The following is a 23,983-nucleotide window of genomic DNA, read 5'->3' as shown; positions in this document are numbered from 1 at the left end:
AAAATCGATGGTGCTCTAGAGCAACCATGGGAAGTAGAGGGTTAATTTTAAAAATTTTGATTCCATCGTGTTTATCAGACGTTTTTCGATCGAAAAAGCTTAACTCCCCAAGATAATTTGCATCGTTCCTGAGATATAGCGTTTTTAGGAAAAGATATTCATTTTTTTCATATAAAATATCATATAAAATCAGGTGTTTATGAATATCGTAAAAAAAACATTGTTCGATGCCATATAAAGACGTTTTGTGCTGATTTGAACAATATCAAGCATAAAAAGGATTAAAAAATGTAACAGTGTTGCCAGTTTACCGTTTTTATTATACCATGAAACATAACCTTCAAGTGTTTGACAATGTACAGGATATTCTGAAAAATCACTCCATGTGTGTTGAAAGATGTGTGAGCAAGATATAAACAATACACATCTTCTCTAACGACCTTGTTGTTGACCTTTTCTTCACAGACAAACAGACGTAACACCTAGAACAATTTTCGTGAAAATCCATCGCCTAGTTCACACTACCATCACCTGGTGGAAATGTTTCACGATACACTGCATTGTGCAATATCGTCAACAGAAGGCATGTGAAACATCAAACGCATAGAAAAACGATGCGCGCACCTCTGGTTGTGAAAGCTACAACTATGAAGGTTTAAAAAAATCGTTAAAACCGTGGTCTATGGAAATTTCGCCGGCTGTTTGTGTTTTCTTGTTTATGGTCCTATCTGACAAAATGACCCGATAATTGTCAGTTATTGATAGTTTGATAGTTAGCAATAAAAAATAGGTTTATTGCAAAAGATGAGGATTGTGAAGTTCATTTCAATTGTCATTTTATTCATTTCAACAATGTTGTAGATGGAAGTGTTGCCACGCATGTCATTTTTATTGTAAACATCTGATTTACACGAAAGCGTTCGTAAATAGATAACACCAAATAAAAACAAATGATTTCTGTTTTTTTATACATATCGAGCATATTTGGCAACACTGTATGAGTTGAGTATGAGCATAGATGGTAACACAATTCATGATTGCTACTCCGTGTTTGGTCGCAGCGAACGATTGTCGCTTTAGTTTGTGAGTTTGCTTGTCAGCCACGACAGCAGCCACTTCGATCACTCACCAGCATTCTTCACCATTCGCCATTCATTCATTCGCTTGCGATCCAAACTGCGGCGAACGGCAACGAATATCCATGTCAAGCAACTTGCGCATGACTTCCCACTGGCGGGGGTAGCATGTTTGACCAAAGAGGAGTGAATATGAATGGAGTGAGGCGAATATACCGATCCTTAATATGATACGACACATTGTCGATCTGGGAGTCACCTGTAATTGATCGAACAATCGATTTGATTTATCGGAATTAACCTTCGCGTACTATCGATCTCTTTTCCATACAAAAAAAGCCTAATAAAAGTAGTTACCACCCCTCTAGGGAGCAAACGCCCCTAATCCATTTCACTCAGAAATTTTAATTTCATTCATCGCTACGAAGAACAAACAAAAACTCATACCATATGCAATCACATCAATAGACAACACAATACTCAACACTCTTCTTCACTTCTCTGCCCAAGAATATAAAGGACATGATCTATTGTTCGCGTTTCCGCGGAATACTTGGCAACACTGCCGTAAAAATCAATCAAAAGATATTTTCACAGGGATTTTTATAAGGAGTTGAACCTTCGAATATAAAATAAAAATACTGAAGCCTTAGCTACCAATTGCGCGATGATGCGTAGTATCTAATATTATCTAATTCCAAAGGATATCATACTTCATATTTTATCATATTCCATATTATCAGGTTCAGCTCCTGAAATTAGCTGTTGATCATTGAATGTAGTTATATCGAAATGACATTTTCAGCACTATTGCTTATAAATACACCCACCAAATGTTATCCTGAATATAGTTTAGGTCGATGTTGTATTAAACCTAAATAAAAAAAATAAATACTTTTGGCTTGTTAATTAGATTTCAACAATACATATTACATATTTGGCAGCACTTCCGTTCAGATAATGTTAAAATATATGAAATTTATTTAGAATTGATGATCTCAATAGATACATTTTTTAGTTCAACATATTATGCTAGTCCACTACGATACACTCATAATTGATGAACTGGCAACACTGTTTCATTTTTAATCCTTATTATACTTGATATAGTTCAAATCAGCACAAAACGTCTTTATATGGCATCGAACAATGTTTTTTTTTGCGAAATTTATATACTACACCTGATTTTATATGACATCCCAAGTAACCACTAAGCCGTAAAAATTGGCACCAAGTTGGTTCTATATCCTTATGAAGAGTAATGTTAACAGAGCTCCTTAGAACTACATCCTATAATAGATCTGCTTAAAAGCCAATTTTGGCGAAATATTCGGCTGATATACGGCCAGCTTCAATCTGCGTACCGAGTCTCTGGTGAAAGAGTTGTCAAAAATGGGTTAAGAAAAAAGAAAAAAAAAAAGTTATTTACTTTCTTTATTTTTTTCTCCGGATGTTTTCCATCGAAGTCTACTTTTCTTCGATTTTTACGGCCTGATCCAGATTCGATCTGATGTCCTCGGGGTTGTTAGTCTTAAGTGGATACCGTCACGTTTCCCATCTGCTCCATGGATGCACCAAGAGATCGGTTTGCTAAGCACCGTATTTAAGGAAAAGAAGGCAACAAGTTGGGACAGCATTGATGTTCCGATCCGAATGTTCCGCATGATCCGATGCTCGGATCTAAAATCGGGCACAATGTGGCCGCATTGGAAATGTATAAAATGGTTTTATGGATGGTGGAGAGAGATCTGCAGGAGATGCAGCTAGGGAAATTTGGGAGGTTGACGAGGTTCCGTAACAAGAGGAATCAAAATGGGGCCCATCGATTAGTTTTGGTGTTCGTCTTTAGGAATAACGATTGAAACTCCACAGGTTAACATCCGATGCATTTATATCATAATCGAGGAAACAGCTATACATTTTCTGTTTCAAGTTAATGCTTGAAGTGTCCGACAACAAGCTTCCACCGCCCTATCGATCGTACGAAATTTCCGAAGAGATTTTATTGTCTTGCTTCGGTTCAGTTTTGTTTTGATAGATATAAACGTCATGCACGCCAAGCCTTTTAACAGCACTGTCAGGCTTCTTATTCGGCTGATAGACACTGGGTTTACAAGCACTATAGCATAGCGTCATATACTAATAAACGGCCTATTTCAGTGCTTACAATTTATAATGCCTGAGAGCATTTGAAAATTTCCTACTGAGCCTATTGACACGAAAAAGCTGCTGTATAACCTTTAGACCGCTTACGCCAGTGCTTAGTGGTTACTTGGGATGTTATATGAAAAAATAATATTTTTTCTTAAAAACGCTATATCTCAGGAACGACGCAAATTACCTTGGGGAGTTAGGCTTTTTCGATCGAAAAACGTCTGATAAACAGGATGGAATCAAAATTTTTAAAATCAAAATAAACGTATTTTGAGAAAATACGATTTTTAGTTTTAAAATTGAAAAATATGATACCTGGCAATACTGTATCAAAAAAATAATATTTTTTCTGAAAAGCCGAAGGTCGAAAATGTGTATGTGCAATCGTTTCAATGATAAAAATAAAAGAAAGAGAAGATAACTTTCATATCGGCCAAAACGAGGGGTGCTGCCACGGGCCGAGGGGTGATCTGAGAAAGCTACAACATCCTAGTAGAATCCTATTGAATTTGATTACGATTGGACATTTGGTTACTGATATATCTTTCGAAGAGTACTTAGGAGTTATATAACTAAACTTTTTGAGATTTTTGGCAAAGCGTATCATATCAAATATCTTTGCCATCTGTCAACCGATTTAGGTTCTCTGCGCTGTTAGGTTGACGGCTGTTCGAGTCCGTATGAAGTTGATCATCAATATTAACTTCTTTTCTCGATCAGCCTAGATAGCTGTGTAGTGTCGGTAGCGATTGTCTCAATTGGCTAAGAATAACACTACGGACCGCCTGTTCCGGTGGTAAGAATCCACCAACAGGTGACCCCTAATTCATGGTGTGATGCGGCTTTATGCTTACCGTGCCTAGGAATGAATGGCTAGGGGGGTCTAATAAAAACCTAACCGCTAACGGAGCCTGTGGAGTACCAGGGCGCCCTCCACAGTATGTAGCCCTTACTGCGCTAACCGGAGCAATGGTGCAGTGGACCTTGTGTTTCTCCGAGACAATCAGCTGCCCTTCTTTAGTCTCACTTGAGGCTAAATAAGGGCGGGATTATGAAGATGTTGTTAATTAGTTTAAATTTTCACCTATATGGTTTCGCATTATGCGATTTACACAGTGTATTCTGTGTATCCTCGCCTTTGGCGTTTTCCAATCGATACCGATTTGGTTTTATTGTTGCTGTTCTTTGTTGTGCTGCTGTTGCGAAGAGTTTAATCTTACCTAGTTTGGGTAGTGGCTACGGTTAGGATAGCTCAGATCAATCTTCAGCATAAAAGAACAGCAACGATCAATCTTTGCAGACTTATGCAAAATGGTACAGCCCAAGTGGCCTTGGTACAAGAACCTTACTTTCGTAAGGGAAATTTCTATCTGGGAAACCTTGTGAACCCGGTGTTTGCCACTTTCAGTAAACATGAAATGGCAAACTCGCGTGTCATGCCTCGAGCCTGTGTGCTTGTCAACAACGCAATAGTTGCTACACTCATCTCTGAACTAACCACCAGAGATGTATGTGCTATCACAATTGATGTATCTGTTGGAAACCTCAACAGGAAATACGTCTATTGTTCTGTGTATTTACCACATGATGAACCATCCCCTACGGATGCTTTCAAACAAGTCATCACATACTGCACCTCAAAAGGCCTTCCGCTAATTGTTGGCAGTGATGCTAATGCTCACCATATCATCTGGGGCAGCTCAGACATTAACTTGAGAGGCTCCAGTTTGATGGAGTACTTAAGTAGTACAGATCTTGCATTACTTAACATAGGCAACCGCCCAACCTTCATGGTATCTGCTAGAGAGGAAGTGTTAGATATAACGCTTTGCTCTAGCAGAATTAGTCACGAGCTGACCAATTGGCATGTGTCAGATGAAGAATCTTTATCTGACCATCGCTATATCTTTTTTGAACATTTAAATGTTACTTCGCAAACATTGCGTTTCAGGAATCCTCGGTCAACAAACTGGGATCTTTATACTGATTTGGTTGCAGCCAAATTTCATGGATATTCACCATCCATTGACACTCCAAGTGATTTAGATGATGCCGTTGATACTACAACGACCTTCATCATGGAAGCTTTTGAAGAAGCATGCCCTCTACGGTCTGTGAAGATCACAAGAGGAACCCCTTGGTGGAACTCTGATCTGGCGAAACTCAGGAAACAATGTAGAAAGAGTTGGAACAGACGACGTTCGGCTGGTTCGGAGGCTTTTAGGTCGGCTCGCATGGCCTACAGGAAAGCTCTCCGGTCTGCTGAACGATCCGGCTGGAAAAACCTTTGTACAAATGTTTCCAGCTTGAGTGAAGTCAGTCGGTTAAACAAAATCCTTGCGAAATCTAAGGATTTCCGGGTGAACGAACTTCGTTTGCCAAATGGCGATCTGACTTCCTCTGATGAGGAAGTTCTGGAATGCTTATTCAGCACACACTTCCCTGGATGTGTGGATATTACATCTTCGGATGAACATGATGTCTTTTCTTTTAGTTATGATTCTTTAGCTTCGGCTCGGAGTATTGTAACTATAGAATCGATTGAGTGGGCTCTTAATAGCTTTGCTCCTTTCAAATCTCCTGGGGCAAATGGGATTTATCCTATTTTGCTTCAGAAGGGATTTGATTATTTCAAACATGTTTTGAAAAAACTACTTGTTTGCAGTTTTGCTGCAGGGTATATTCCCAAATCCTGGAGGGATATTACTGTAAAGTTTATTCCGAAAGTGGGTCGTGCGTCGTATGAAGAAGCAAAGAGTTTCAGACCTATCAGTTTGACCTCTTTTCTTCTGAAATGCTTAGAACGCATTGTGGATCATCATATCCGTGATGTTCATCTGGCCAACGTGCCTCTTCATGTGAACCAACATGCCTACCAATCTGGTAAGTCCACTGTGACTCTTTTACACAAGGTTGTTTACGATATCGAGAAAGCATTCGCTCAAAAGCAATCTTGTTTGGGTGTTTTCTTAGATATCGAGGGTGCCTTTGACAACGTGCCTTTCGATGCCATATTGGAAGCCGCACGGAGTCATGGTATATCTCCAATGATTTCCAATTGGATTCACCAAATGCTCAAAAACCGATATCTCTTCTCGACATTGCGTCTAGCAGGGATTAGGAAATTGAGTGTTTGTGGATGCCCCCAAGGGGGAGTCTTATCACCGCTTTTGTGGAATCTCGTAGCAGATACGCTATTGAGGCAACTCAATAATAGCGGTTTTCCTACTTATGGTTTTGCCGACGACTACCTAACATTGTTAGTTGGTATGTGCATCAGCACCCTTTTCGACCTGATGCAAAACGCCCTTCAGGTAGTTGAGGGTTGGTGTCGCCAATATGGCCTTTCGGTTAATCCGAGTAAAACATCTATTGTTCTTTTCACGGAAAGGCGAAACCGTAATGGCGTTCGACCTTTGCGTCTCTTTGATTCTGAAATCGATGTGACTGAACAGGTAAAGTACGTTGGAGTCATTCTTGATTCCAAGCTTTCCTGGACACCTCACATTGAGTTCAGAATCAAGAAAGCTTGTATGGCCTTCGGGCAATGCCGGCGTACTTTTGGTACAACTTGGGGTCTAAAACCCAAGTATATCAAATGGATTTACACAACTGTGGTTCGGCCAATATTGGCTTATGGATGTCTTGTGTGGTGGCAAAAGGGTGAAGTGAGAACGGTCCAATCAAAATTAGGCCATCTCCAAAGGATGTGCTTAATGGCGATGTCTGGAGCGTTCTCTTCAACTCCTACGGCAGCGCTAGAAGTTCTCTTTGACGTTGCCCCACTACACATTCATCTCAAACAAGAAGCCCTTTCTTGCACTTACCGGTTACGGGTACTCGGTCTACTAGAGGAAACTCCTGTGAACCGCAGTTCAACACACACCTCGTTGTTTCCACTTTTGGTGAATTGGGACAAAATTGTCCTTGCTCCAAGTGATCTTACAATTGCTTGTAATTTTCCATATAGGACATTTTCCACGAAATTCCCTTCCCGGGAAGAGTGGACATCTGGTTATCTGGAAAGAAGTATTTCAGACGGCATCGTATGTTACACTGATGGCTCCCTTCTCGAAGGTCGAGCAGGTGCTGGTGTTTATTCTCGTGAGCTAAGGCTGTATCAGTCTTATTCACTTGGTAGACACTGTACCGTTTTTCAGGCCGAAATCTTTGCTCTTATGTGCGGAGTGCAATCAGCACTTCAGCAGCACGTAATGGGCAAAGTAATATACTTCTGTTCAGATAGCCAGGCTGCTATTAAAGCACTTGCTTCGGCCAACTCCAGGTCGAAGATAGTTATCGCTTATCGAACTCAAATCGAGGAGCTGAATTCAGCAAACGCTGTTCACCTTCTATGGGTACCTGGTCATTCTTCCATCGCTGGAAATGAATTGGCTGATGAGTTAGCTCGCTCTGGAGCATCACATGACTTCATTGGCCCTGAGCCAGCTATTCCGATATCGAAGTGTTGGATTAAGCTTCAGATTCACACCTGGGCTGTCACTCAACACAGACAATATTGGAATAGTTTGGAGTCATGTCGTCAAACCAAATTGTATAGTGCTGAGCCATCTCTACGGGTGGCGAAGTATCTAACTAATCTGTCTAAGCAGAATTGCAGCATGCTGGTCAAAGCATTGACTGGCCACTGCCGACTCAGCTATCACATGGCGAATATTCAGCAAGCTGATTCATTTGCCTGTGATAGCTGTGAATCCGATTATGGAACTTCGTATCATTTGATATGTAACTGTCCAGTTTTCGCGCAACTGCGTTTCCGAGTATTCGGTAAACACTTCCCAAGTAACCACTAAGCACTGGCGTAAGCGGTCTAAAGGTTATACAGCAGCTTTTTCGTGTCAATAGGCTCAGTAGGAAATTTTCAAATGCTCTCAGGCATTATAAATTGTAAGCACTGAAATAGGCCGTTTATTAGTATATGACGCTATGCTATAGTGCTTGTAAACCCAGTGTCTATCAGCCGAATAAGAAGCCTGACAGTGCTGTTAAAAGGCTTGGCGTGCATGACGTTTATATCTATCAAAACAAAACTGAACCGAAGCAAGACAATAAAATCTCTTCGGAAATTTCGTACGATCGATAGGGCGGTGGAAGCTTGTTGTCGGACACTTCAAGCATTAACTTGAAACAGAAAATGTATAGCTGTTTCCTCGATTATGATATAAATGCATCGGATGTTAACCTGTGGAGTTTCAATCGTTATTCCTAAAGACGAACACCAAAACTAATCGATGGGCCCCATTTTGATTCCTCTTGTTACGGAACCTCGTCAACCTCCCAAATTTCCCTAGCTGCATCTCCTGCAGATCTCTCTCCACCATCCATAAAACCATTTTATACATTTCCAATGCGGCCACATTGTGCCCGATTTTAGATCCGAGCATCGGATCATGCGGAACATTCGGATCGGAACATCAATGCTGTCCCAACTTGTTGCCTTCTTTTCCTTAAATACGGTGCTTAGCAAACCGATCTCTTGGTGCATCCATGGAGCAGATGGGAAACGTGACGGTATCCACTTAAGACTAACAACCCCGAGGACATCAGATCGAATCTGGATCAGGCCGTAAAAATCGAAGAAAAGTAGACTTCGATGGAAAACATCCGGAGAAAAAAATAAAGAAAGTAAATAACTTTTTTTTTTTCTTTTTTCTTAACCCATTTTTGACAACTCTTTCACCAGAGACTCGGTACGCAGATTGAAGCTGGCCGTATATCAGCCGAATATTTCGCCAAAATTGGCTTTTAAGCAGATCTATTATAGGATGTAGTTCTAAGGAGCTCTGTTAACATTACTCTTCATAAGGATATAGAACCAACTTGGTGCCAATTTTTACGGCTTAGTGGTTACTTGGGCAAGTACTTCGTAGCTAGTTTAATCGACTGATTAAGAGATATTAGACAAAGTGTATCTCGATGATTTTCTTATCGATTTGGTAATCTATTCAAGATCGTTTGGCAGTTAACGAAATATGTATATAATACTCCAGAATATGTGAGTTATTTTTTAAGAATTCCATACTAGATTCTAGGAGATGCCTGGCATTTCTGGCAGTTTAGTCCATGGTCCACGATGTTATTTTGGAAACCAATCCACTAGATGCCAAATACACATTTTTTTCTAGAATGACCAAAAGGCACAATCATACAAAATAAATATGTTAAATACGAATAATACAACAATAATTTTAATAAGTGTAAGAAGGGTTCTGTTCACCATAGGTTGATTAAATAGGTTTTTTTTTTAATTCTGAAAATCCTCTCAGAAAGGGGCTGTCCATAAACCACGTGGTCATGAGGGGGGGTTCGGCCAATGACCATTTTGTATGGACGAATAAAAAATTTTGTATGGACTAATGACCACGGGGGGGGGGGGGGGGGGGGGTTTTTTGAAGTCCCAAAAAAATGACCACGTGGTTTATGGACAGCCCCAAACCCTCACGCATAGCTTCAGTTAATCCGCAGTGTGAGTTTCGCAGATGAATCGAAGATATATGTTTTCAAGAATTTCACTAGACTTTTGTCCCCTGCGATTTCTGCAGCAAAAATATTTCTTTAGAAAGTAACCAAAATATGTTAAAAGGACTTTGATCGAGCAAGTGGTAGGAGTTCGGCTCGATTCCGTACAATGAATCTACTCGTGAACTACATTTATTCATAAAATAAAACGATCACAAAAGATACACATTTAGCTTATTCTACATTGTGTTCATACGCGCCAACTTGTGACGTAGTTGGGGGGGCGAGGCCTCTCAAAACCAATCAAATTCGGAATATTTCGACGCAGTTCATCTAGTTTAGGCATATTTACGTGAAAACTAGTGCATTGAGGTGAAAAAAGATTAATTTTGTCCAATTTTGGAGAGCTTCGCCCCCCAACTACGTCACAAGTTGGCGCCTATGATTGTGTTTGATACTAACAGACAATAGTAGCGCTGCTACATACGGTGATGTATGGCTGGTATGGCTGGGTAGAGTGCTCCGCCGGTAGCACATTGATGTTTGTCCGAACAGACTTCTATTAGAAAAAAAACTTTGTGTCATTAATAAAAAAAAAACTTTCAGAGTTTTTAATGAATGCCGCTAGTTACACATGAAAATTATATAAATGTCCACATTAATTCAAGTCTAGATGAATTCTGAATTTATTACGGAATTCAGAATTTTTAAGCTTTCTCTTTTAGTAATTTTGAACGAACATTTTATTTTATTGATTTTCAATAGTTTCACTCTTGAAAAAAGTAATTTACAATTGGAATATACATACCAATAAGTTGGCAACCATATTCTTAAAAATATTGCATCATATCCATAGAAAATGATTTCTCTCGAGTTCGTGAAAAATATGTGGAGCTCGAAAGCAACTATGAAAATGAGAGGGTTTTAAATTCTTTCAGACATTATTGTTTCGAATCATTTACAAATTGTTCTGTAAACTTTTTAGAAATGACCAGAAAAATATTTAAAAATTCTTCCACAAGCCATTTCAGTAATTTCATTAAAAATACTAGCATAAAATCCACTAGGAATTTCAATTGATCAATAAAAGTCTATGGGAGTTTCAAGAATTATGCTAAAAATATATTATTAAGTTCATTCAGGTATTTTTGTAACAGTATCTACGGGCACTTGCAAGTTTGCTTGGCAGACCTAAATAAATTGTTCCAAAAATGTGTCTTAGAATTGCGCCGAAAACTCACGATTTGTTCAAGAATTTCTTCAAAAAACTTTCAAGGAATACTGCATGAGCTATGTAGCTCGTGATATTGAGCAAAATATCACAAGCAGTTCCAAACCGTAAATTTATGAAAATGTCTGAATATTATTTTATTTTAGTGGCGGTGCTTTTTTTAGTTTTTAGCTGGCTGCGATATCCCACTTGACTATGTTTTTGAATGTTTTGGTAAAGTTTTCAATTTGCAAACGAAGATTGAAGCATTTTCGAAATTTCATTGTACGTTGCAAAACTATGATATTTTTTTTTTTAATCTTTTAAAACGCGGTCTTAGAAAGGACAAAACAACTGGGAAGTGTAATAAAAAAAAACCCTAATTAATCCACATAGCGGTGATGGCGCCTTTCTCGTGCCTTCGAAAACACATTTCAGCAAAACTCAAGTGACATGTTGATGAATATCGCACTTTCATACGTTAAACAAAAATCCATTACGTGGCACCAGAAATCATATCGTTTATGTAGCTTTGATGTTTGAGCCTCAAACTCTTAAGGACATACTATGTGATATTATATGCGCGAATCCAAAGATGACCGTCACAATGGCTGCCTTGCAAATATCGAAAGCACGGATCTCGTCATCTAAACAACAAACAGAGCTGAAAAAGCAATGAGTACCCTTGCTCACTCGTGATAAACATTGAGTAGCATTTCGTTTTCGGGCGTTTTGTGGATGACGAGATCGGTGCTCTCAAAAATGCGAGCCAAAATGCACCTGGACGCTCACCCATTTCACCTTAACAAAAAGCCGCTATCTTGAACTTTGAGCCGCAATTTTGGATTTAAGTCCGCCATCTTAACTATTCTGGTCTCTATTTTTAGACTCCACACTTCTTCCCCATACCAGATATACCCATATTGCATGGTTTTAGAGCCCAGAACTCCATTGAACAGCCACCATCTGGTCACCATTTTTTGGAGTCCACAATTCGTCTCTATATCAAATAAACCCATATGACACGGATTTAGAGCTTAAAACGCCGTTGAACAGCCACCATCTTGAATTTGCAGCCGTCATCTTGGTGTTTGGGCCACCATTTTGCATATTGCGGTCGCCATTTTTGACTCCAGACATCTTCCCTATACCAAATATACCCATATTACATGCAGTTAGGTTCTAAAACAGCCACTGTCTTGAATTTGGAGTCGCCATTTTGGATTTTAGATCGCCCTCTTGGAAATCGTGGTCGCCATTTTTGGACTCCGGATATCTTCCTTATACCAAATATACCCATTTTTCATAGTAATGGGCCTAAAACTCCATTAAACAGCCTCCATCTTGATTTGAAGCCGCCATTTTGTATTTTAGACCGCTATCTTGGATATTCAGGTTGCCATTTTTGGACTCCGGACACCTTCCCCATACAAATTATAACCATATTATATGGTTTTAGAGTCAAAAACTCCACTTTACAACCACTATCTTGAATTTGGAGCCGCTATCTTGGATATTCAGGTCACCATTTTTGGACTCCGGATATCTTGCCCATACAAAATATACTCTTATTGCATGGTTTTAGAGCCAAACACTCCACTAAACAACCGCCATCTTGAATTTGAAGCCACCATCTTGAATTTTAGAACGCCATCTTGAATGTTCAGGTCGCCATTTTTGGACACCGGACATCTACCCCATACAAAATATACCCTTATTGCATGGTTTAGGGCCTAAAACTCCGTTATGCAGCCGCCATATTGAATTTGGAGCCGCCATCTTGAATTTTAGACCACCATCTTAGATACTCAGATCGCCATTTATGGTCTCCAGAAGTCTTCCCCATACAAAATATACCCATATTGCATGGTTTTAGCGCCTAAATTTCCATTAAACAGCCGCCATCTTGAATTTGGAGCCGCTATCTTGAATTTTAGACCACCATCTTGGATACTCAGATCGCCATTTATGGACTCCAGACATCTTCCCCATACAAAATATACCCATGTTACATGGTTTTAGTGCCTAATACTCCATTAAACAGCCGCCATCTTGAATTGGAGGCGCCATCTTGGATTTTAGACCGCCATCTTGAATGTTATGGTCGCCATTATTGGACTCCAAACATCTTCCCCATACAAAATATACCCATGTTGCATGGTTTAGGGCTTGAAACTCCATTATACAGCCGCCATCTTGAATTTGGAGCCGCCATTTTGGATTTTAGACCGCCATCTTGAATTTTGGACCGACATCGTAGAATTTTAGGTCTCCTGTGTTGATATCCGCACAAAATTTGTCAGCCATGCTGAAGGTTACAAAAATCGCCGCAGTTTTATGTGTCGCATGATGGGGCTTGGTCGGGGACTTGGTTCATTATGATTAACCTGGGCTTGTTAGGGGCTGGGCTGACTTGGTTCAGTTTTATATGTGGCCAGTTCTACCGGTGCTGGTCCGGATCACTCAAATGGCCATAACTCCGGAACGCCTTGACTGATCCGGACCATTTTTAATAGCAAAAAATGCGGTAAAGTTCCGGTTCGATTCGAGCTATTATCCGAAAAATCGGCCAATGGGAAGTGCCTTGAAAGTGAGTGACATTTTTGTACACAGACATACATACACACATACGCACATACATACATCATCTCAATTCGTCGAACTGAGTTGATTGGTATATGTGACTTGACCCTCCGAGCCTTCTATCGAAAATTCGTTTTTTGAGTGAATATATAGCCTTTCAGTACACTTTGGTGTACGAGAAAGACAAAAAGTCATAACTACACTAAAACTTCATAGCTAGAAGAATTTCTGGAGGAATCCCATGGAGAAATTCCTGTCAAAAATCGCTGGAAGAATCATTGGAGAAACAACTGGACGAATCCATACAGGAATTTTTGAGGAACTGTAGGAAGAACCGCGGCATAAATTTCTGGAGAAATCTATTTCAAGGAACCCTAGGACACGTGGTCAGGACAGTTCTCGACCATTGGAGGATTACGTCAGTCTTGTCTAAGAGTCAGAGGGTCCCAAATCTTTGTGCTTTGGTTCGAACGGGAAGGAGGCAACCCTCATAACAGCGCTCTAGGACTGTACCACCTACGAATTTGTTCGACTCGCTTAATGCTAATGCTAAGAAAAAAAATCCTGGAGGAATCGATGAAGACATTTCTAGAGGAATCCTAGAAGGAAGTGATGTCTCAGATGTCCCAAAGAATTTCACAAAATACGTAAGATTTATTATCAAATTATCATTCATTGTTTCGTTATTTGAGCATTGGCGTAGCTAGGGGAGGTTCCAGGGGTGCCTGGCACCCCCTAGAACAAATTTGGCACCCCCTAGAATTTTTCCTTGACAGGCACCTAAAATTTAAAACTTCACGCGATAATTCCAATATTTATTAATGGCACATTTGAACAAAACCTAATCACACCTGGAATAACTTATATACCTGTTGTACATTTTGGCGTTTTGGATATCGCTTCTCCAAGGATTCCTCCAAAAATACCTCTATCTATTTATACATACAGTGAGTTCTCTAGGCCTTCTTTATGAATTCCGCCCGATATTTCTTCAATAAACTTCCCTTAGGATTCTGCGGATATTGATCCAGCAACTTCTCCGGTGATTCATCCAGGATTTCCTTCAGAGATTTTATTCAGAGATTCTTCCAGAAATTTCTCATGGAGGTTATATTGGTCTTCTTCCGGGAATTATGGCTACGATTTCTCAAGCAACCCCTGCTGAGATTCTTCCAGCAATTCCTCTTAGAACTTCCCCAAAAAGTCTCACTCTGGTACCTTCAGGAATTCTACTAAAGATGTTCTTCTGGAAATTCTTTCGAAAAATCTCCCTGGGATTTATCCAAAAATTCCTTCGGTGACTCTTCCAGAGATTTCTTCAAGGGTTTATCCTCTAGAAATTTCACAGGGGATTTCTCCAAGAACTTCTATTGGCCTTCCTTCATGAATTCTAGCTGGAATTCTTCAAGCAATTCCCTTCAGAACTCCTTCAGAAATACTTGTAGGAATTTCTCCTGGCATTCCTCCTGTGATTCCTTCAGAAATTCCTCCTGCGATTCCATTAAGGATTCCTCCAGTATATTTCTACCGATTATTTCAAGAAGAACTGTAGGTATTCCTCCAGGCATTTGTTAGAGGAACTTCTCATAGCATACCCTTACATTCCTGATTCAAGGGTTTCTCTAAAAATTAATCTATTATACCTCCCGGAATTCTAGGAATTCCTCCAAATATTCTAGCTGGGATTCCTCGAGCAATTCATGGGGTTCTTCCAGCTATTCCTCTTCCAGAGATTCTAGCTGTGGTACTTCAGAAATTATGCTACGGATTCTTCTAGAGCTTTCTCCTGGCCTTTTTGCTGGGATCTCAGTTCGAGAGACGAACCAGCCAAGGGCTGAAAGTCTTTTTAATAAAGACAAATCAATCAATCAATGGGATCTCACCAGGTAATCTTCTTGGAATTCTTGCAGGAATTTTTTTGGTTGTTCTACCAGGGATTTCTCCAAGAACTCATCCAGGAATTCTTCTAAAGATTTTATCCAAAGATTTCTCCTGAAATTCCTCAAGGAATTCCTTTGGAAACTGCTTTTGGTCTTCCTCCAAGAATACATCAAACAACTCCATCTGCGGTTCTTCCAGCAATTCCTCCGGAAGTTCTTGCTATGATATATCCAGAAATTCTTCTAGTGATTCCCATATGAATTAATCCTAGCAAACCTTCCGGGAAATCTTCCTGAAATTCCTTCAGAAATTCCTCCTGCGATTCTTTTAGGGCCTTATTTACATATTCTTCCAGAATACCTCTACCGGTTTCTGCTGAGATTTCTACAATGATGCATCCCAGACCCCTTCTAAGAATACCTACTGAGATTTTTCTGTGATTTCTTCAGAAGCTCTCCGGTGATTCCTCTAGGAATTTTTATCCAAGATAAAAGGATAAGGATTCTCTCATAGTTTTCTCGTGGATTTTCTCCTGGAACTCCTCGTGGCCTTCCTCTACGAATTTAAGCTGGATTTCTCAAGCTATTTCTGCTGTAATTAATCCAGCAATTCCTCCTAGGACTCCTCCAGAAATTCTTACAATAATACAATTTCTCTAAGAATTTCTCCAGGGATTCCTTAAAAAACTTGCTGGGATTATTCAAGGAAATCTTCCTAGGAGCTTTGCAGAAGTACCTTCGGTATTTCATCCTGGAAATCCTATAGGGGTTTTTCCTGGGATTTCTCCAAATATTTCTCATTAAATTCCCCCAGGACCTCCTTTTGACTTTCATCCAGGAACTCCTCCTGGGATTCCATAAACGATTTCTGCTGCTTCTAATGTTTCAGTCATGCCTCCTAGGTCTCCTCTAGAATTTCTTACTGTGATGCCTGTAGGAATCCTTCTAGGGATTTCTCCAGGCATTCTTGCTGGGATTCTTCTAGGAAGTTTTCCTAGGATACTTCCAGAAATGCCTTTGATTTTTCCAGGGATTTTTCTTAAGTCCCATCCAAGAATTCTTCTAGAGTTTTCAACCATGGATTACTCTAGAAATTAATCATGGCATTACTTCTGGAACTCCTCAGCTGAAGGAATCCCAACAAAAATCGCTGTAGGAATTCCTTAACGAATTTCGAGAATAGTTGGAATTTCCAGAGAAATCCTAGGAGGTATTACTAGACAACTCCCTAGTGAAATCCTATAGAAATGAACGAGAAAAACTAATTGATTAGAAGGCACCGAATGTTGCTAATTGAAAATTTGAGAGATGAATTTGTGAAAAAAATCGCATTCTGGTGGGATTCGAATTCACGACTCCGTATTTGCTAGACCACAGTATGGTCCTTTCTTTTAGGACGGCATGGTTGTTTTTTTTTTTAATTTCTGTGGTGGTTTTTAATGAGCAGCTTCTTTGGATTTATTTTCTATAATTTCAATAGCTATTCCTCTGAAATTATTTCGGCAATTTCTTTTTCAGTTATTTTGCAATTTCCTCAGGCAATTTTATAGTGATTACTTTTGTTATTAACTGATTTATTTATATTTATATATATTGCTTCCGAAAAAAAAATGCTGAACTGATAATTCAGAAATTCTCAACTGATCTTGTCAAATTAAATCATATGAAATACACGAAAAACTTCCTGACAAATTCCCAAAGCAATTGCCGGAAAAAAACCATCAAAATTACCTTAGAACTCTCAAAATAGTTGCCAAAAGAATTCATATAAGAATTACCAGAGGAATTCCGGAAGAAAATGTTAAGGCTTCTTAAAGAAACTGGCCAAATCCAATCTCAAAATAAATTGCCGAAATATATTCTATACAAATTTCCACAAACATTCACAAAAAATAGAAGAAATTCTCAAAGAATTTGCCGAAATCATCAAAGGAATTTCGGAAGAAAATTTAGAAGAATTTCAAAAGTAATTTTTTATCCAAATAAATTTCCGTAGGAAATCGTCAAGGAATTTGACGAATCGATTTCCAAAGGAATTACCGAAAAAGTTCCCAAAGTAATAATCGAACTTTCCAAAATTTCCAAAGAAATTGCTGATGAAATTCCCAAATAAATTTTTCAATGCAAGTATCATCAGAATTGCCGAAGATATTCCGAATTCATCTACAGAAGGAATTCCTTACACAATTACTGAAGAAATTGTCTCAAGAATTATCATTAAAGATATAGAAGCGATTTATAAAAGAATTTCCGAAGAAGTTTTTGAAGGAATTGGCGAAGGAATACTAAATAACATAGATAAGGAAAGTCAAAAAAATCGACGAAAATCCAATAAAAAGTAGTATGACTTGCCGAAGAAAATTACCGAGAGATTTTCAAAAGAAGTCTCAATTGAAATAAATTGCAAAACAATTTTCGAATAAATTTCCGGGAATATTCCCTAAGAAATTACCAAAATAATGTTTTGCCGAGAACACTAATTTCTTGTATAATACGTATACGTATACGAATGTACACAGCTGGAATTTTGACTGATTACTACAATGTTGGTTTTACGTAAGTCAAAATTTCAGCTTTATACATCATTCCGTTCACCAGATATATTATCAATCCAGGTGAAATTGGAATTTGGTGCGAGCATCAGAATCCCGAGGAGAAAAATCGAAGTCCGATCGCACCAAATGCCAGGTTTCAACTGGATTGATAATATGTTCGTGAAGCTTCAGAACGGAACTCAGGATAATCGAGTCCAAATTTTGTAGTTTTAAGAATAATACTCTCAATTTCTCTGTAAAAGTCGCCATAAATGTTGTGATCAAACCAAAAATGCACATACACCTCGTCCTTTTTTTACATCCATGCTTGGCTGAGCGACAAAAAATTCTACCGCCAAGACAATGAACAAACTCAACAATTTTATATTTTTTCAAGCATCTTCGTGATTAGGAGAAGTGTACAAAAATATAAAAATGTATTTTCTGATTATTATTGTGGCAGTAGAATTTTATTTCGCTAAGCCAATAGTGGTCGTAAAATAAGGTATATCCTGATTTTGTAATTTTAAGAATTTATAACTCTTACAATTGTTCATGAAAACTATTTTCATAAGGGTTGTTATTATGCAAAAAAACAAAGATTCACGATGAATACAAGTTACACGCAAATTTGTGGATATTTTATATGTAGTTTTCGAGATTTATACTATCTATACTATACTATAGATCTAATAATTGCTCTGAAAATGTATTCTTACGGACCTGATTGCATTTAATCCACAAAACAGATTGTCGCGATGATTGTTAAGTTCAAACTGAAAATGCAAATTCCGTGTATTACCGTGCCATGCCCTAATACCGTGTGCCTCCTAATACCGTGTATTTGACAAAAAACTCAAATATTTTACTAAGTGTATTATGTTTTTAACTAAGTAACTAATTCAATCATTAGCATATTAAACCTTCTTAAGTTAGGCGTAATAAATTTGGCACATATTTACAAAAACAAGCAATTAAAAATATTCACAAAATGTGAGTGCGAAGTACCAATACACGGTATTAGGGCATGGTTCCTTTTGTGTTCCAAATACCGTGTTTCGGCTAAAACTGCAAGCTGAAAATATTATTGATACTTTTTTACTTTATGAATCAATTGTACAAACCTCTAGGCAACGTTTAACGCACAGATTCTTTTAAGTATGAACTTAGTATGATTGATATAGTGATGATTCAAAGGACCACCAATGTACGCGGGTCACATACACGGTATTAGGCACAATGCTATATTTTACCATTTTGTTTTTAACAATGGTTTAAACATTGGAATACCATTAATTATATTTATTATACATAATACACAGAATAACCAATAATATAGCGTTTGAAAAATCAAGAAACACGGATAATTGATTTTTACAGGGCTCTTTGAAGTGAAGAGCATCCTTAAGGTCACGGTATTAGGGCATGGCACGGTATATGCAATCAAGTTATCAAGTTTTCAAACCTCACATGGCGGAGAAAGTGTTAAATTAGTACAACGGTAAAAAAAACTGTTCTTTAAAATACAGTGCGTTTAAATTTCCGGGCTAATATTTTCCCGCGACGCGGTATATCATTATACTAAGAAATTGAGTGTGGATCGGTATTTCCCTTAATAAAAAGAAACAGCCTGGAAGCCACTGAAACTGGCACCCCCTAGGCACCCCCTAGGAAAAAATCCTAGATACGCCAATGTATTTGAGTTAGTAATTTGGTGAACATTTCGTATTTCGTCATCGCAGATATGTAGGTACCTAACATGTCTCCGTCAATCAGGTCGGATTATCGCATAAACTCAAGGCTCTTAGCTTAATTATTAATGTGAACTGTGAGTAATGGCGAAATAGTTGAACTAGTTTTTACTTAAATGCAGTAGAAAAGTTGCTTTTTATTTCATACTTAATCAGACTCCAAATAAAAGGCACACTACACAAACTCAAGTACAAATTGCTTTTATTTCCAAAGATCGTTTAAAAATATACCGCACTATATCAGTTTCGTCACTGGTTTCCCACATGTAGATACATACAAACATTAACTGGGGCTTTGTCAAAAAAAATGAAGCATTTGTCTTTGTTCCGCAAACGCGTACTGTACATTTTACAAAAGCCGCTCCACGGTGCTTCATTTACCGTTATTATCAAAAAAAAAATATACCATCAAAACCTGAAACGCCATTCTCTTTCTTTACCATTCCTACACCTCTGGACAAATTTTTAAAAAAAATCGTTAGACGAAAGTTTGAGTTACGCCCTTTTAAAGGGCCTAACCCCTAAAAAATCAGGGTTTCTATAGAAAACCATCATATTTCATAACAGAAGCATGCTTCTGACATCAAAACCTGGAACGCCATTCTCTTTCTTTATCATTCCTGCACCTCTGGACAAATTTTCAAAGTAATCGTTAGTCGAAATTTTGAGTTACGCCCTTTTAAAGGGCCTAACCTCTAAAAATCAGGGTTTCTAAAGAAAACCATCATATTTCATAACAAAGCATGCTTCTGCCATCAAAACGTGGAACGCCATTCTCTTTCTTTATCATTCCTACACCTCTGGACAAATTTTTAAAATAATCGTTACACGAAATTTTGAGTTACGCCCTTTTAAAGCGCCTTACCCCTAATAAATTAGGGTTTCTACAGAATACCATCATATTTCATAACAGAAGCTGAAGTCCCAAATAATAAAAAGTACTATTAATAATGTTACAATTTGATACTATGCACTAATATTACAGAATTTTGTATTAAAATTAGACGAATAGCAAACAATCAGAAAAAAAACAGGGAAATTACCGGAAATTCGCTTAGAACTGGTATTAAAAGTCCAGGATAATCATTGCTATTGTATTTTCATGAAAGTTAATGTATTTTTTCTAAAGCATGATCTATACTTTTTTAATCTTACGGTACTAGATACGGAGGTCGAAATTAAATCAAAAGAATAAAACTTTTTCAAAGATTGCTTAGAGATCTTGAATTCTTTTTAGATGTGTTTTAAAGAGTTATAATTATTTTTAAAAAAATGGGGTTTTCTATTATATTTTATATAATATATATCCTTCCTAACGAATCGTAGGTAAAGGCTCAGTAACAGTGCACGGTTTGGATCGAAAATGACCCCAATTTACAAGGAGGGTGCAATTTGTGAGGACGTCCCACTCACATGGCCATCTTGCTAATCGGACATCTTCGGTAATATGTTGCTATAGCCTTGTTATATGTTAAATATGTTATTTAACATATAAATATAGATATAAATATGTTGTTTAAAATGGTCGTTTTTTGCGTGACGAAATTTGTGCATCGCCACTCCATATGACTAATATGAACATGTCTATAAAATAACAATACAAAACACTTACGTCCCACGCTATGAATGGCAATTGATACAAAAATGATTGCTTTCTACATGTTTGAAAATATTTCCCTTATATTAGCGTAATGCCCAATTTTTATACAAATACCAATACAGATAGTCAATATTAGCGCATAGTATAAAATTGTAGCATTATTTTTGATACTTTTTATTGTTTGGGACTTCAAGGCATGCTTTTGTTATGAAATATGAAGGTTTTCTATAGAAACCCTGATTTTTTAGGATTAGGCCCTTTAAAAGGGCGTAACTCAAAATTTCGACTAACGATTACTTTAAAAATTTGTCCAGAGGTGTAGGAATGATAAAGAAAGAGAATGGCGTTCCAGGTTTTGATGTCAGAAGCAGAGATGCCAGATATACAGATTTTTTACCTTCTATACAGACAAGATACAGAGTACAGAAAATACAGATTTTTGAAGTTTGATACAGATTTCTCCAGAAAGCATAAAAATTGAAGTTAATTTCAAAAAATTCAATGGAAACTTTATGAATTGCTGCTTAAACTTTAAAAAAATTATGAAAATTTGTACATTTTCACACATGTTTTAGAAAAATAAAAACCTATAAAAATTTTAAATCGTCAAAAAGTAGTACATTTTTGTTAGTTTCTATTGAAATCTAGGACTCTCGGTGTCTGCTATACCCTGAAAAACGGCGATACAGAAAAATCTGTATTAATACAGATTTTTGATAAAAAATAATCTGGCATCTCTGGTCAGAAGCATGCTTTTGTTATGAAATATGATGGTTTTCTATAGAAACCCTGATTTTTTAGGGGTTAGGCCCTTTAAAAGGGCGTAACTCAAAATTTCGACTAACGATTACTTTGAAAATTTGTCCAGAGGCGCAGGAATGATAAAGAAAGAGAATGGCGTTCCAGGTTTTGATGTCAGAAGCATGCTTCTGTTATGAAATATGATGGTTTTCTATAGAAACCCTGATTTTTTAGGGGTTAGGCCCTTTAAAAGGGCGTAACTCAAAATTTCGTCTAACGATTTTTTTAAAAATTTGTCCAGAGGTGTAGGAATGGTAAAGAAAGAGAATGGCGTTTCAGGTTTTGATGGTATATTTTTTTTGATAATAACGGTAAATGAAGCACCGTGCGCTCGTCACTCTGATGGTTCAATTTGCTCGTCTAAGTAAACTAGATAACTCTAGATATATGTCGTTGTTGTGCCAAATGATTGCTAACAGACTATATAAACGCATGATTATCCGACGGTTTTTTTTCTGATATGGAGCGAAAATAGATGTTAGCGCAAACTTTTTATTAAATGATTATCTTCCGACTAGAATTACAACATGATGGAGTTTTTTTTTCGTATTCGCAAATTTTTTATCCTAAAGAATGTGATTCAACAGAGATTATTCGTTCGTCAAATGCGTTTAGACCAAATAATCCCCGAGATCAATGTATTTTTTTTTCTGTATCTGTTTTTGAATTCTATTGAACTCGCAGACTCCAACATATTTCCGCTTTCTACAAAAATATTCCCAACAACTATCATGGGTAGAAGGCGCTTTCGTTTCGTCAAGATTAGAACTGGTCCAAAATTGACCTCGTTTGGTACACATTATCTCTCGTAATTCCAATATAATACAAAATTGATGGCTGTTTATTACAACTAAGCGCTGTTAAATGGTTTCCAACCGACTATCAAACAAATTCAAATGCAATGATGTGCCAACCAAGACTTCATAACTCTCGTTAACAGGTAGTTTCAAACTTAATAAAGCTTTCGTGTATGTTTTCCGTTATTAAGTGCTCTTTTGCGTAATAAATAATTCTTCCTTACAAAGTAATATCACGATCGGGAAAAGTAGAGAAACGTAAAGTTGGATGATGAAATCTAATCATTCTTCTTGCGCGACTTGGAGCTGGTGCTCATGGAGTCGCTTTCGTCGTCCCCTTCCTCGTTCTTTGGTCGAGTCCATTTGATCATCGTCTCCGGCGAGCGGTACAGGAAGATCAGTTTGGCAAATAGGTCTTCCTCCAGGGTGAATTCCAACGATTCCCGCACCAGATAGATGTCCAGGCAGAGCTGCAGCACACGGTCCACGTACGGTAGGTCTTCGAACATGATTTTGGAGCTGGCGCCGGAGAATATGCTGGTTCGAAGCATTCTCGAAAACACGAGGATCAGCGTGGAGTAGATGCCGATGATGCTGAAAAGGGTTGAGTGAAAGTATTAAAATTGCTAGTCGATTGCGAGAAACAAAATGCTGGAATGATTATGGTTAGAGCCTCGGACTCTCAAACATAAATATTGATAGCTACTAGTCCAGATTGGATAGAAGCTACGAGCTAGATTATTTTTAACGAATATGGTACTGTTCCGGCTATTATTGCATTTGATTCTTTTTGAATTTTAATGGAAACTTACAAAAATTACGACTGAACTTATTGTGATGTATTTAACTAGATGTTTACTCACCCTCCGGCAGCAATGGAGCTGATGGTACTGGGGAAGATCTTATCGTTGAACATGTACATCACTAGGTGCGAGAAACAGTCCGCGTACGGCATGTTGGCAAATGTGGCATACGATGGATCGCTGCAGTTTTCTTTGACTTCCCACCAAAACAGCGGGACGCTATTGTTCGTATGGGTTTGGAACAACCGGAGCGTGATGTTGCGATAGTTTTCGTCGCTGTCATCCGCTACAAAGGAAACCGGATTCGATTACAT

General features: G+C 38.0%; 1 protein-coding gene across 1 annotated transcript in view; it reads right to left on the bottom strand.

Annotated features, from left to right (window-relative positions):
• Positions 1-19,853: 19,853 nt before the first annotated feature.
• Positions 19,854-23,983, bottom strand: part of LOC115262255 (piezo-type mechanosensitive ion channel component) — a gene marked incomplete at its 5' end in the record, with an annotated part of 95,756 nt that continues 91,626 nt past the window's right edge. The window contains 2 exon segments of the mRNA XM_062849421.1: positions 19,854-23,460; positions 23,730-23,955. Coding sequence (XP_062705405.1) covers positions 23,145-23,460; positions 23,730-23,955 — 542 coding nt within the window. The 3' untranslated portion in view covers positions 19,854-23,144.

The sequence above is a fragment of the Aedes albopictus genome, chromosome 2 (genome assembly GCF_035046485.1).
Source record: "Aedes albopictus strain Foshan chromosome 2, AalbF5, whole genome shotgun sequence".
NCBI lineage: Eukaryota > Metazoa > Arthropoda > Insecta > Diptera > Culicidae > Aedes > Aedes albopictus.
This window is presented reverse-complemented; position numbering and strand designations above follow the sequence as displayed.